Source organism: Hyperolius riggenbachi, chromosome 5, assembly GCF_040937935.1.
Source record: "Hyperolius riggenbachi isolate aHypRig1 chromosome 5, aHypRig1.pri, whole genome shotgun sequence".
In the NCBI taxonomy this organism is placed as follows: Eukaryota; Metazoa; Chordata; class Amphibia; order Anura; family Hyperoliidae; genus Hyperolius; species Hyperolius riggenbachi.
In genome coordinates, this window is record NC_090650.1 from 266487819 (window position 1) to 266501357 (window position 13539).

General features: G+C 44.1%; 1 protein-coding gene across 1 annotated transcript in view; it reads left to right on the plus strand.

Moving 5' to 3' along the window:
• SYCP2L (synaptonemal complex protein 2 like) overlaps positions 1-13539 on the plus strand; it is an 89703-nt gene that overhangs the window by 17767 nt on the left and 58397 nt on the right. Inside the window, exons 4-5 of the mRNA XM_068234627.1 lie at positions 5689-5826; positions 5904-6020. Of these exons, the coding sequence (XP_068090728.1) occupies positions 5689-5826; positions 5904-6020 (255 nt within the window). The remainder of the gene's footprint in view (positions 1-5688; positions 5827-5903; positions 6021-13539) is intronic.

A 13539-nucleotide genomic window follows, 5' to 3' on the forward strand; every position in this document is an offset into this window, starting at 1 on the left:
AGGAGGCAAGGTTGTCAAGGAAGAGTGAAGTTGGAGTAGACGGGAGGTGATATAGGACCGCAATGATGGTTGGGAGGGGATGGTACAGGCGGAATGCATGGGCTTCAAAGGATAAGTGCAGAGAAGGGGGTGGTGAGAGGACCCAGAAGGTGCAGAATGGGGAAAGAAGCAGACCCACCCCTCCCCCAGTCCTGCAGTTAGGTCTGGGGGTGTGACTGAGGTGCAGTCCCCCATAGGAGAGAGCAGCGGTTGCAGTACAGTCAGAGGGGGTGAGCAATGTCTCGGTGAGAGCAAGGAAGGTGAGGGATTTGGAGAGGACGAGCTCATGGATGGATGTGAGCTTGTTGCGGACAGATCTGGTATTCCAGAGACCACAAAACAGAGGGAGAGAGTGCCTAGGGGTCTTATGGAGGGGAATGAGATGATTATAGTGTGGTCTGCGGATGCAAGAGGAGTGTGGTGGGTTGCGGTTTAGGGAGCAGTGGGGGTCTAGGGATGGGAGAGGGTAGAGGGTGGAGGGAGAAAGTAGAGGGACAAGTTGGAGAAGCAGGTGGAGGAAGAGCATGTGGTAATGGGGGAGGGGGGGGCAAGGGGTTGGAAGTATGATGAGTGATCCTCACTATAATCTTGACAGTTCCTTCTCCTTCAATGCATATAACTCTGGGCAAAATGATCTGAGCTGCCCGGTGTTCTCGATATGCGCAATGAACAGGGGGTAAAACACAAGATGATTTTTACCTATTCCCTTCACTCAGAACGGTCTGTCGACCATGTAATAGTTTTATGCTGGGTACACACGTTGAGATTTTCTGGAAGATCAATTATTTCCAATATGTCCGATCTGATTTCCGATAGAAGTGAATAGAAAATCGATCGGAAATCTGATCAGACTTGTTGGAAATAATCTATCTGACCGTAAATCTGCCGGAAAATCTCATCATTTGTACCTAGCATTATAGTGCAGTCTGAAGAAAAAGACAATTGCCTTAATTCACTAAGATCATGCTAGAGATAATAAGGCAAGAGAAAACTTACCTCCACATGTGAGAGAGTTATCTTACCTCTTCATTCCTTAAGGTACCTCCTCTGTAGTTAATGTACCTCCTCTGTAGTTAATGTACCTCCTCTGTAGTTAATGTACCTCCTCTGTAGTTAATGTACCTCCTCTGTAGTTAATGTACCTCCTCTGTAGTTAATGTACCTCCTCTGTAGTTAATGTACCTCCTCTGTAGTTAATGTACCTCCTCTGTAGTTAATGTACCTCCTCTGTAGTTATTTTCACATGCAGCTAATTAACAGCCTGTCTTTAACTTTGGAGTTATTTTAGGGATTGGAGAGTTAATTTAAAGACAGAAGAGTTAACTTTAGGCTTGCCTGAGGTAAAATGTTTCCTGAATACTACATGCCTTATCACCATGGTAACAACTCTAGAAGAGTTATTAAAGACAGGAGATAAGTTTAGTGAATTGAGGCCTATGTCAGTCAGAGCCCTGAAATTTTAACCTTTACAGTGAGAGAAAAAAGGAACACAGCCTACTTTAATGTATGCTTGGCACTGTACAACCTGTTTCTCATTGTGGTTCATATCAGTTCAGGATCCAGTAAAGTAAATTGTATGCAACTTACGATTAAAGGACAACTGAAGTGAGAAGAATATGGAGGCTGCCATATTTATTTCTTTTTAATCAATACTGGCTGCAGTAGTATATGAATAACACCAGAAACAAGCATACAGCTAATCTTATCAGATCTGACAATGTCAGAAACACCTGATCTGCTGCATGCTTGTTCAGGTTCTATAGCCAAAGGTATTAGAGGCAGAGGATTAGCAGTACAGCCAGGCAACTGATATGGTTTACAAGAAATCAATATGGCAGTCTCCATACCCATCTCTCTAAAGTTGTCCCTTAAAAGTGAACCAGAGACAAAGCACCCTCATGTATTTTACCATATATATCAGTGGGAACATTAGAGAAAACGCCTACCTTGCTTTCTGTTTCAATCTGCACTGCACAGCTTGCTTCTAATCAGCCCTGATAAAATCCCCCGACTGAGCATTCAGTCTTGCCTTCCTCAGGAATATTTATAGCTCAGTCTGTGTTCTCTCATGTCTTTTCGAGTCCTAGCCTGCCCCCTGCTGGCTCTGCTCAGGAATCATTATAGCCAAGTCATTGTAGCAAAGCCAGGCTGAATGCTCAGTCAGAGATTTTATCAGGTCTGATAAGAAACAAGCTGTGCAGTGCAGAATGAAACAGAAAGCATGGTAGGCTTTTTCTCTGTTCCCACGGATCTATATGGTAAAATACATGAGGGTGCTTAGTCTCTGGTTCACTTTAAAGGCCGTGCTGCACATGAACTCGCACACGTGGCCTGGACTGCGTTGCGCAGGCACAGAAGTACTGCACCTGCGCAGAACGCTCCTAACTACGGCATCGTGAGCCGTGCGCTCGCGCAGTTGCTGTAGATGCAGACCTGGCGAGGTCGGCATCTGCAACAGAGGGGACCCAGGGCCACTGGCTGGGAGTGGGAGATAGTAGAGATAGTCAATGAGTTAGTGCAATTTAATGCAGCCTGGAATGGACCAATCAAATAGAGCAGTTGTTGAATTTGATTGTTCTATTTTTGAGCTGCATCAATTTGCAGTCCCCCTCCCTGTTTGGAATACCTCACAGCTTGCAAACAACTTTTTGCATCCGGCTAAAAGTCTTTTCAGTTTTGTGTTGGGATTTTTGCCCACTCCCCTAATACTCCTCTAATTCTGAGATATTCTAGTGCCTCTGTGCATACTCGCAGCATGTTTAAAATCTACTCACAGATTTTCATAGTTTTTTTTTTTTTTTTTTTTTTTTAAAGGAAAGTCTGAAACTTAAAAAAATACTTACCTAATGAGAGGGAAGGCTCTGGGTCCTATAGAGCCTTCCTAATCTCCTCATGGTCCCCGCAGTCTCCCCGTTAGTCCCATGGGTCGTAGACTGTTCTCCTTCCGTGTTGGGTTGGCTTTGGGAGTCTTCTGAAGCACTCGGGTTTCCAAAGACAGGCCGCTCCTTACTGCGTTCTCTCTATCTCTAGCTCTCTCCCCTCCACTTTAAGTCCAGTGCGTATGAGGCAGGAAGTACACCGATGTAAATTGTATTAATTTGCTGCATAGCGGGACACTCGTGCTTATTCGCATACAATGTAAGTTTTTGGGCCGCACAAAAATCAAATGCACAGCAAGTTCCTCCTTCCTACATACTGTATTCAGATTGTATGCAAAGCTTTCCTGTGGGAAATCGAAAAGTATGCAATTCACACGAAGAAAAACAATCTGTAAAAAATCTGATACTGTATTTTTCCTCTTGTTGGAGATCATTAAAACCACAAATGCACAAAAAATGCAAATGCAGAGAAAAATGCAGAAACTGGAAAAACTGCCTTAAATTACATACTTTTCTGCAGACAAGTGAGCTCCCAGCCTATGGGTCTTTTTAATACCTTCAGAATATTTTTCCAGAAGTAGCTCATGGTGGATGTTGAGAAATGTTTTGGGGATTATAGGGGTGCTTACGCATGATGAGCAGAGTGTAAAGTTTGGCGTTCCACAGCTTAAAGGACCACTATCATGGATGAATGATAACTGGTTGAAACTGAATGCTGACAAAACTGAGGTCCTTGTTGTCCATTACCAGCACTCGGCATCAAAACAGTTCTATCCTAAATCAACAACAATCAGAATAGGGAATTCAGACATAAACAGCAGTAGTTTGGCCGAATTCATAAGGTGAAAAAGGAAAGCTGAGTACCCACTTTTCCATTTATAGGATGTATTTAAAGTTTTGCTTTTCAGTATTTTTTTGATAAACACACAAATGATCGTTTGGTAATGAGAAGGCGTTCTCAGTCTAGGTTGACTTTTTTTTTTTCCCCCTACTTGTGACCATACAATGGCAATACTAAAGGGATACTTAAGTGAAGTAAAAAAGGCAGTTTTCCTAAAATAGGAATTTTCGTTAACCAATAAAATGTTCTTTTGATGCATCCAAATTAGACATGCAGCGAACGCCCAATTTCCCAGAGCCGTCACACTTAAATCCAATCCACTAGAGTTATTATTGCAAAAAAATTCAGACTCTCTCCTCTCAGCTATCTATTCAACCATTATTGATATCTCCTAGAGTAGACATGGCATTTCGATAGCGGTGTACTCATGTACCTGACCTTGAAGAATCTGAATGGAGGGAAATGTTGGAGGATACTGGATCTTATCTTATTTTTATTTATTTATTTATTGTATTTATAAAGCGCCAACATATTACGCAGCGCTTACGCAACGCAGCGATCTTATTTCCACTAAGGACAGGCACATTTAACTCAAATTCATTTACAGAATATATTATACTCCCATCCGACTGGCACGCATGTATCCAGACAGACCCGACTGCTGCCCTAGATGTGGTCAAAATTCTGCAAGTTTTATCCACATGGTTTGGTTGTGTCCTCATCTACAGGCATACTGGAACCAAATTAACACTTTTCTTCAAAACATTTTTGAAAGACCCATTACCATAAGTCCTAAGACTCATTTACTGAGAATTGCGGGAGAAATAGCCCCTAATGGACGACTAACAATACTCTGGGATTTACTGTGCTGTTTTGCCAGAAAAAACATAGTACTGCATTGGCTGCGGCAGGGAGCTCCTACGATAACAAAGTGGGTGAAAGTGACAAGTGGCAAATACAGGACTACTGTTCTACAAACTGACATATATACAAAGGAATTGTCATCTTAAATTTGATAGTATCTGGATTCCGTGGATTGAATATCTTAAGGAACAAGGCATTGACTATGACATACAAAGTTAGTAAGTCCGTTTAAAGACGCCCTGATGGTGTACGACCGGGGGAACAACACCATGAGGGTGGGTGAGGTGGGATGGGACACTGTGTGTATGATATATATATATATATATATATATATATATATATATAATAATATATATATATATATATATATATATATATATATATATATATATATATATATTATGGCGATCGTTGGATCCCAGAATTACTGCTGCGTGGGGCGCGCATCGTAGCATTGCTGCTATAACGGCACCCAGCTTTGGCACTGAGCACCATGCGCCAAAGTTACCTGCTTCGGGGCTGCGCAGGTGCAGTGGCCGGCAACAGGCTCAGTGGCCGGCAAAAGGCAAACCGGAGGGAGACTGGAGGATCGTTGAGTACCGGCGTGGGCACAGGGCTGCTGGAGGGGGCCGGTAGAAGCCCCAGGTAAGTAATACTGCCATTTTTACTTCACTTAAGTATCCCTTTAGGCCGCTGAAAGAAATATGTAGATCTATCTGTTAAATTGCATATACAGTAGCTCACAAAAAGTACTCCTCTCAAATTTTGTAAATCTTGTACTATATATTTTCATGGGACAACACGGACAATATGACACCTTGATACAATGGAACGTAGTCAGTGTACAGCTGTTTATAACTGTGTGTGTGTGTGTGTGTGTGTGTGTGTGTGTGTGTGTGTGTGTGTGTGTGTGTGTGTGTGTGTGTGTGTGTGTGTGTGTGTGTGTGTGTGTGTGTGTGTGTGTGTGTGTGTGTGTGTGTGTGTGTGTGTGTGTGTGTGTGTGTGTGTGTGATGAAACACTTGTTTGAAATTATGTTGTGAAAATAAAAAATTTCTTTTTGTTAGCTTGAATCGCTTATTACAGAGGCCTTTAAAGGTAAAGGTTTTCAGAAAATTAGTGACTTATTTGCGGAGAAGGCGTCTTGCTCATCTCAGCGACACAGTAAAGCAATGTTAACCCAGCTGGACAGACTAATCAATAAGGTGAGTGTCTCCCAGAACACTGAATACCAGACATGGCTCGGTTTAGCATGTTATGTGGATTGTGTTTTGCTTTTTAGGAGCTTGATCGCAATGAATTCAGGCATGTGACCTTATTGATGAAATGCATTCAGCACTTCTGCAAGAATGACTCCCATGAAGCCTTCTCCTTAATTCATCAGGGACTGATTTCCAAGATAAGTGCCCGCTTTTTCTTTTTTTCTTTTTTTTTTTTTGATTTAGGACTTTAAAGGATTCCCACATTTTACACTTTTGTGTGCACTTTGGTGATCTGATTAGATATCCTTTCTTTTAAATAGAAGAAGCAGTACAGTGTTGTACCATGTTAGGCATCAAAGGCAAGAAGTTTTGATTCAAAGCTTCTTGCTTTTGAAAATAGAAGTTATACAATGCAGTACCAGACATCCGATCATCTGATTTGCTAAAATCAAAGTCGTTCAAATAGAACAGATTGTCATAGCTGCAACTTTAGATGCTGTACATTTGGCATCAATGTGACATTACGCATTTAACTTTATTTTCAAGAACTTTGGTTAACTGTATCAGTCGCTGAAAGATCCGGCAAAATCAGTATAGTACACTTGGCTCTCTTGCCAGTAGCAGAGGATTTCAGATATGATTGTTTCACCAGCTGTACTATATTTTGAGGACGGATTGAAAAAAGATAAAGATGTTGGTTCCAGAGAACCTTGCTTATATAGTTGTATATAGCCTGCCCTCTCAATAACAATCTTAAGAATAAGTAGGTTGGAGGTAGGTCTGTAGCTACTTGGTCTGTGGAGAGCTCTTTGAGTTAGATGCCTCATGGCCCATACTCATGGGCTACAATTGTCGCCGCAACACGCAGCGTGCACGTGTTGCGGCGACAGGTCGCCCGTGAGTACGAGGCGTTGCACGTGCGCGCACCCCGAACCGTCGCTCGTCGCTGATGTCGCCAGGCGATTGGCGCGGTCAATCGCCTGGCGACAGTTGCCGCCGCAACTCCGCCGCAACTGTCGCTAGTCCGCGTGAGTATGCGGACTAGCGACAGCAACATAATTGAAAATAGACGGCGCTTCCGGAGAGGGGGAGGAACGTCGGCGACAGCTTCCGTTTCACAGCTGATCCCTCTTCCGCGTGTGTACGCGGAGGGACCTGGCGACGAGCTGTCGCCGGCCTGTCGCGCACACGCTCACGTGTGCTGGCGACAGGCGACTTATGTAGCCCGTGAGTTTGGGCCATTAGAGTTGTTTCCCTCAGGGAGATAAACCTCCCTTATCTAAAGGACCAGTGTGAAGTACTGTACTGTTATAAACAGCTTCTAACCTAGTCCGACCTCTTGTGTGCTGCCAGCAAGAATGTTTTCAACAGAGGCACAGTACCATGGGCGTAGGGCCCGTGGTCGCAGAGGTCGCCGTCGCGACCGGGCCCGGCTCCTGAATAGGCGGGGGGGGCCCGGGGGCGGGCACCCAGCCGTGCAGTGTAATTTTTTATTAATTTTTTCTGTCACTACTACTTGCTCGCCGGGCTGGAGTCTCCCAGTCAGTGACGTCCCCAGTGACGTCACATGTCGTCGCCGCACCACCGCGCAGCATTCATAACAGTGGAACGCTGCGCAGAGCGGCAGAGAGCCAGCCCTATCCATTTGCTGCCGGCCCGAGTGACGGGGGTGTGAGGAGGAGCCAACAAGGCAGGGAGGGAGACAGGCAGCCAGGTCATGTGCACTGCAGTGAGTAGGAGTGAGGAGTGGAGCAGATTCAGTGCATTCAGCGGAACCTAGAGCTAAGCACTGCAAATAAATCCTCCACCTCTTCTCAAGTTACAGCAATAGTGAGTGAAATTGCCGTTAATCACTTCTGTCCTGTGATCATAAGTAGTAGTAGCTGCAGAGAGGAGGGAGAGGGGAAGCTAGCTGCCGAGAGATGCCGCTTGGAGACACAGAGTGCACAAGCAGGAACTCAAAAGAATTCAGCCACCTAAGATCGGTTATCTGCCTCTGGAATCATTTCAGTCCAACCAAGCAGTGACCTCAGGTCTGTTACTTTGCACAGCAAGCTCTCCTCCTCCTGCTTTCTTTTATAGCCCTTTCATAGACCTGCTATAGATACACCAATCCCCTGGAATCACAAGGGCCAGAATGTCCTCTCACAACACCAGTCTAAGGATTGCAGTTGAGTACATGGAACATTAATATATATTCCAGTAATAAACCTGCAACTCCTCAGCATGTTCTGAAATATAGGACATTCTGAGCCTTGTGGTTCCACAGAGCCTGCATCTATTACAGATTTGAGGGAATTAAAATAAAACAATTATTTCCAACACAAAACTAATGCTTAAAGTACCCTTGAACTGAGGAAAAAAACAATTGACTGAAGCCCATATTGGGCTAAATTGCTTTCTTATGAGTTTCCAGATGCTGCTCGTGGTCCCTTCTGGTCCTTGAAGTATACAATGGAATCCTCCAGTTGAATACGTAAAGGACTTCCGATGGGAGAAAGCTAATCTATTTTTCCAGCACCTAGCAGCTGTCAGTCCCTCGCCGCAGCTTTGGTCCTTTGCGTTGTCCCGCTGGCCACCCTTAACTATGGCGACCCGCTGGCGGGGTTGGCCCTTCTGCATCTGTGCAGGCACTTGTGCACACGTGTCATCTGGCACATACTGTGCCTGCGCACAACTACTGCACAAAGCACAGTATGTGCCAGATGACATGGACGTGTGTGCACAAGTGCCCGCACAGGTGCACAAGAACCGACCCCGCCGGCGGGTCTCCATCGTTATGGGTGGCCAGCGTTACAACGCAGAGGACCAGGGCTGCGGTGAGGGACTGACACAGTTGCCAGGGGCTGGAAGACGCTCCAGGTGAGTAAAAAATAGATTTGCTTTTCCCATCGGAAGTCCTTTGATCAGGAAATTCCCCCAAAATGGCAACACACAATTTTTAGCTGCTGAGACGAAGCTCCAATACGTGTGTGATTAGCAAAGCAAGCACTTGTGTACAAGTGCTTTGAGCAGTTCGAAACTTGCACCAGCGCAATTTAGAATTGATCTGCACCGCTCATAGAAACTTCCGGAAGGCTTAGGAGGAAAGAGGATGGGGAACAGGAGGGACTCCAAGGACAATGAGCACCACAGGACACTCAGAAGAATGGACTTGGACTTCATTTAATAGGGTTTTTTTTCCCAGTTCAGGGGTACTTTACCTTAATGCTTAACACTAACTCCACTTCCTGATGCCTAAACTGAATTCAGTGGTGTAGTTAATGCTAAAGGTACACACGATACAATACAGCAATTTGATAAAAACGATTGGGTGTACAAGAAAGATAAAAAAAAAATGTATTTGTTGGTACATTGGTCAGATTTTTCAAATGTTACAATCAGTCAGAAAAAAAGTGGTTGTTATTCTTGGATTGAAAAGAAATGTAAAAATTGTATGGTGTGTGGCTTGTCTCCCAAATCCCTCGTGGTTTTGCCCCACTCCTTTCATGGAACATTATAGATCTGCTTTGGGATCTCTAACGATTGTCGCCAGTGAGGAGGCAGCACAGTGCAGTTACTCCTACACTGGTGCCCTGCATCTTCTGGAATCTGGTAGTGTGTATGTCACCTGAATCATGCATGCCATATGATAAAGGTTGAAATACCTAAATATTTTGCTGACAGTGCACAGTAACATGCTTTTTTGTAGGCAAAATGGGTCATAATATAGCAGTTTTAAATGATGATGCTCACATTTTTTGGCCATGCCTACTCCGCTTCGTCATGGGGAAACGCTGCTTTCTTATGTGTGTTTTTTTGTGCTTTATCATGTGGGATTGTTTTTTGAGTGCCTCATTATGTGTGAATTTTCTTCTTTGGCTGGGGGGGGGGGGGGCCCACATCCAGATTCCGCATCGGGGCCCAGAGGTTTGTAGCTACGCCACTGCACAGTACTATTGCAGTGGCTGGATCGTGTAATGGTTAAGGGCGCTGCCTCTGACACAGGAGACTTGGGTTCAAATCTCGGCTCTGCCTCTTCAGTAAGCCAGCACCTATTCAGTAAGGAGTTTCTTGAGTAAGTCTCCTTAACACTGCTACTGCCTACTGAGTGCTCTCTAGTGGCTGCCTCGCAAGCGCTTTGAGTCCGACAGGAGAAAGGCGCTATACAAACACTGCAATTATTACTATTCCTTTGCATGGTCTCATGCTTATACAAGAGCAGTGGTGTAGCTAGAAATTATGGGGCCACATAGCAAAATTCCCATGCAGCCCTCAGAACTAGGTACTCTTGAGCAACGTTACCTGCCCCTACTCTATGGATGTGAGTTTATTGGCCAATTAATATTCCCATGCAATGTATGTTGTGTATAGCCCTTGGGCTAAGAGACAAAGTCAGAGGATGGAGAAACAAAGGAAAGTTAAAGTGGAGCTGTCAGCCATACTATCTCAGAAAAAAAAACACATATATAAGTAAATACTTGCTCTCCTTACATAACATATGTATTGCACTGTCCACATTTTGATTTTACTTACTTTACATTCTTAGGATTTTCCATTTTGTCTGTGTATCTTAAAGCCAAACCTGAGATAATATCCTCCTCTGCCTGATTGTGTATGCATTATTCACCCTCCTTCCAGTCTTCAGACACTCCCTTCAGCTCTGTAGTAGAAAGTGCATTGTCTCAGCATAAGAAATATTGTCAAGTGACAGAGGAACGGAGGTGTGGGAGGGGAACATAGGACAGAAAGAGAAACCGGACAGAAAGAGGCTTCAGCCAATCAGGCTGCATTAGTCATGTCTGAGGGGAAAGTAAAGCAAAAAAAAAGAAAACCCAGCATGCCCTGCAACTTTTGTTGTGGCAGATGTACCAAATAAGAGCCAGGGAAACGTGGGCATTATCTTTTATTGAGGAGCAAAAATAGAGTGATTTTCAACTTTTGGATTGCCTGGTTAGCATCCCGATATTTTTTTACCAGATAAAGAATAATTTTTTTTAATTTTTTTTTGCCTAACATTTATTCTTTAAAGGGACATTATGGCGAACAATTTAAAAATTTAAAATATGTGCAAACATACAAATAAGTACATTATTTCCCAGAATAAAATGAGCCATAAATGACTATTCTCCTATGTTGCTGTCGCTTACAGTAGGTAGAAGTCGCTACAAAAAAAAAAATAAAAATCCTACCACGACTGCACTTAATGAAAGGAAAACCAAAATTTTCTTTTCATTCAGATTTATCTTAGTGGCGAGTCTCCTAAAAGCGCTGAGCAAGAATGCGTTCCATCAGTGTACACTTCCGCATTCAGAGCCAAACTTTCCGGGGATGAATTGGAAAGTGTAAGCTGGTGGAAAGTACCAGAGTGCAGATGAAAGCCAGGTGAGGTAACCCTGCAAATCCCACTCTTGCTGCCCGCACTCTGCAGGGCGCTCTCTTTTCGTGAGAGCGTTCTTGCTCATAACGTTCTAATATGTTTACATCTAGTTCCTATCCAGACCTTCTGGATGGACACAACACAAGGGAAAGGAGGGCAGGATTCCTCAAAGGATGAGCTCTTGGAGAAGGGTGAGCAGGCCCCCACTAAGGATTTTGAGGATAACAATCCTAAAGCGCCTAAAGGCCCATACACACGCCGGATTTCCGCGAACGACGGGTCGTTTGGCGTGTGTACAGTCTGTTGTTCGGCTGATAAGAGCGGATCGCTCAAGTCAGCTCTTATCAGCCGAACGACAGACTGTACACATGCCTGATTTGACGTCCAAACAACCGGTCGTTTGGATGTCCAAACGACCCGTCCGCAGAAATCTGGCGTTTATGGGCCTTTAGTATGTATTCAGTTCAGAGATGGGAACTTGTTAATGCTGTCTCTAAAATAGATCACATTCAGTAGAAGGCACCATTCCTTTCCATTTAGATAAAATGTATAGGGGCTTGTAGGATCGGGGCTCTGTTTCCATCTCCATTTGAATAAACATAGGAAGGAAATTCATCTGAAACGCAGAGGAAATGTATTTATTCCTCTCATTCAAAAATAAGATTCTCATTTAAGGATGTTACAGGGGTTGCACAAGAAACCAAGCAGATAACCACTATTTTAGCAAGGAGTGAAAACAAGACAATGGTGAAAATACATTCTACTGAAAAGTAGTGCACAATGCACAGGCGAGACAACTGCAAACATAAGTGAACAACCAATCCCAGCAACACTGAAAACCACACTAACAAACACAGAATAGACAAATCTACAGCAGTACATGGTACAGAATTGACAGGCAAGACCAAGGTCAAAGTCAAATCGAACTCCGGAGCTTACAGGGCCAAACAACTGAATATTCTGGCAAGAGATACAGGTGCCACTGAGACTTTATTTAGGCACCACACCAGGTAATGCATAATTAATCCCCAGGCTAATGAAAGCTAAATTCCACTGATTTAAACTGCTAAAGCCCCATCTACACGATACGATTCTTTGTGCGATTCGATTACGATTCTATTTACGATCCAATTAAATCTAACATGTCCGATCGGGATTCGATTCGCCTTTGTTTTGCAATGGCAAATCGAATTAAATCGAATCCCGGTCGGACATGTTGGATTTAATCGGATCGTAAATAGTCGTAATCGAATCGCACAAAGAATCGTATCGTGTAGATTGGGCTTTACACCTGCAAGTGATGCAGTGAATTGCGTCTGGACAGTAGCAGGACACCTGCTGGCAAAGAGGTTGCAGGTCTTCTGTACATGGCATCACTTGCAGGTGAAACAGAACTGCATGTCATCACAGTCATCAGAGGTGAGAGCATTGCACAATTCCTGACAGATGAGGATTTTCCCCCGCCCCCCAGTCTGTCTTTGACCAATCACAGTGATGAATCCTGGCCCATTCACATTTCTTGTACGTTTGTACGAGGTTTAAGATGCCTTCTCTTTTGGCTTCAAAAAACAGCCTACTCTTAAGTATCAGTAACTCTTTGCCTAGAGTTGTAGATGAGCAGCATGTAGGTTTCCCTCACCCAGTTTCTCCTTGCTAGCAACCCTATCAGCTGGATCATACCAGGTTACTGTTTACTTATCCGTTTTAATTAACAAGGTTAGAAGAGGTGTCGAAAATGACCTTGTAAGTTTGGTAGAGAAAAAATACATTTTATTGGTTTTTGAGAGACTTTCAAAACCAAGTTGCTTGTAAGGGGCCCGTTTCCAAGAATAAGGGAAAAGAGGCCTTCACCCTTAGTAACTCGGAACCCCTTAAGGAAAAAAAGGTAAAAAAAAAAAAACAGATTGACTATGTGGAATAGGCAGCTGAAACATTTTCTTCCACAGCAGCAGAGTGTTTGTTCAAATGCTTTTATCCCAAAAATAATATGCAATGGCCACTAAGGCCTAGTGCACACCAAAACCGCTAGCAGATCCACAAAACGCTAGCGGTTTTGGGTGCTGATGAGTGAGTTTAGTCCCAGTGCACACCGGGCGGATCTTGATGCGATCCGCCGGGTGTTCACCGGCCGCATCAGCATCCGCATGGATAATGTATCTCTATGGCCTGGTGCACACCGGCGGTTTGAGGTTTTTAGCAAACTGCAAACTTGCAGCAAGAGGCACGTTTGCGGCTTGCTAAAAACCTCAAACCGCCGGTGTGCACCAGCCTATAGAGATACATTAGCCATGCTGATTTTCAGGCGGATTCGGCCAGCGGATCCGCCCGGTGTGCACTGGGCCTTACTGACGTTTTCC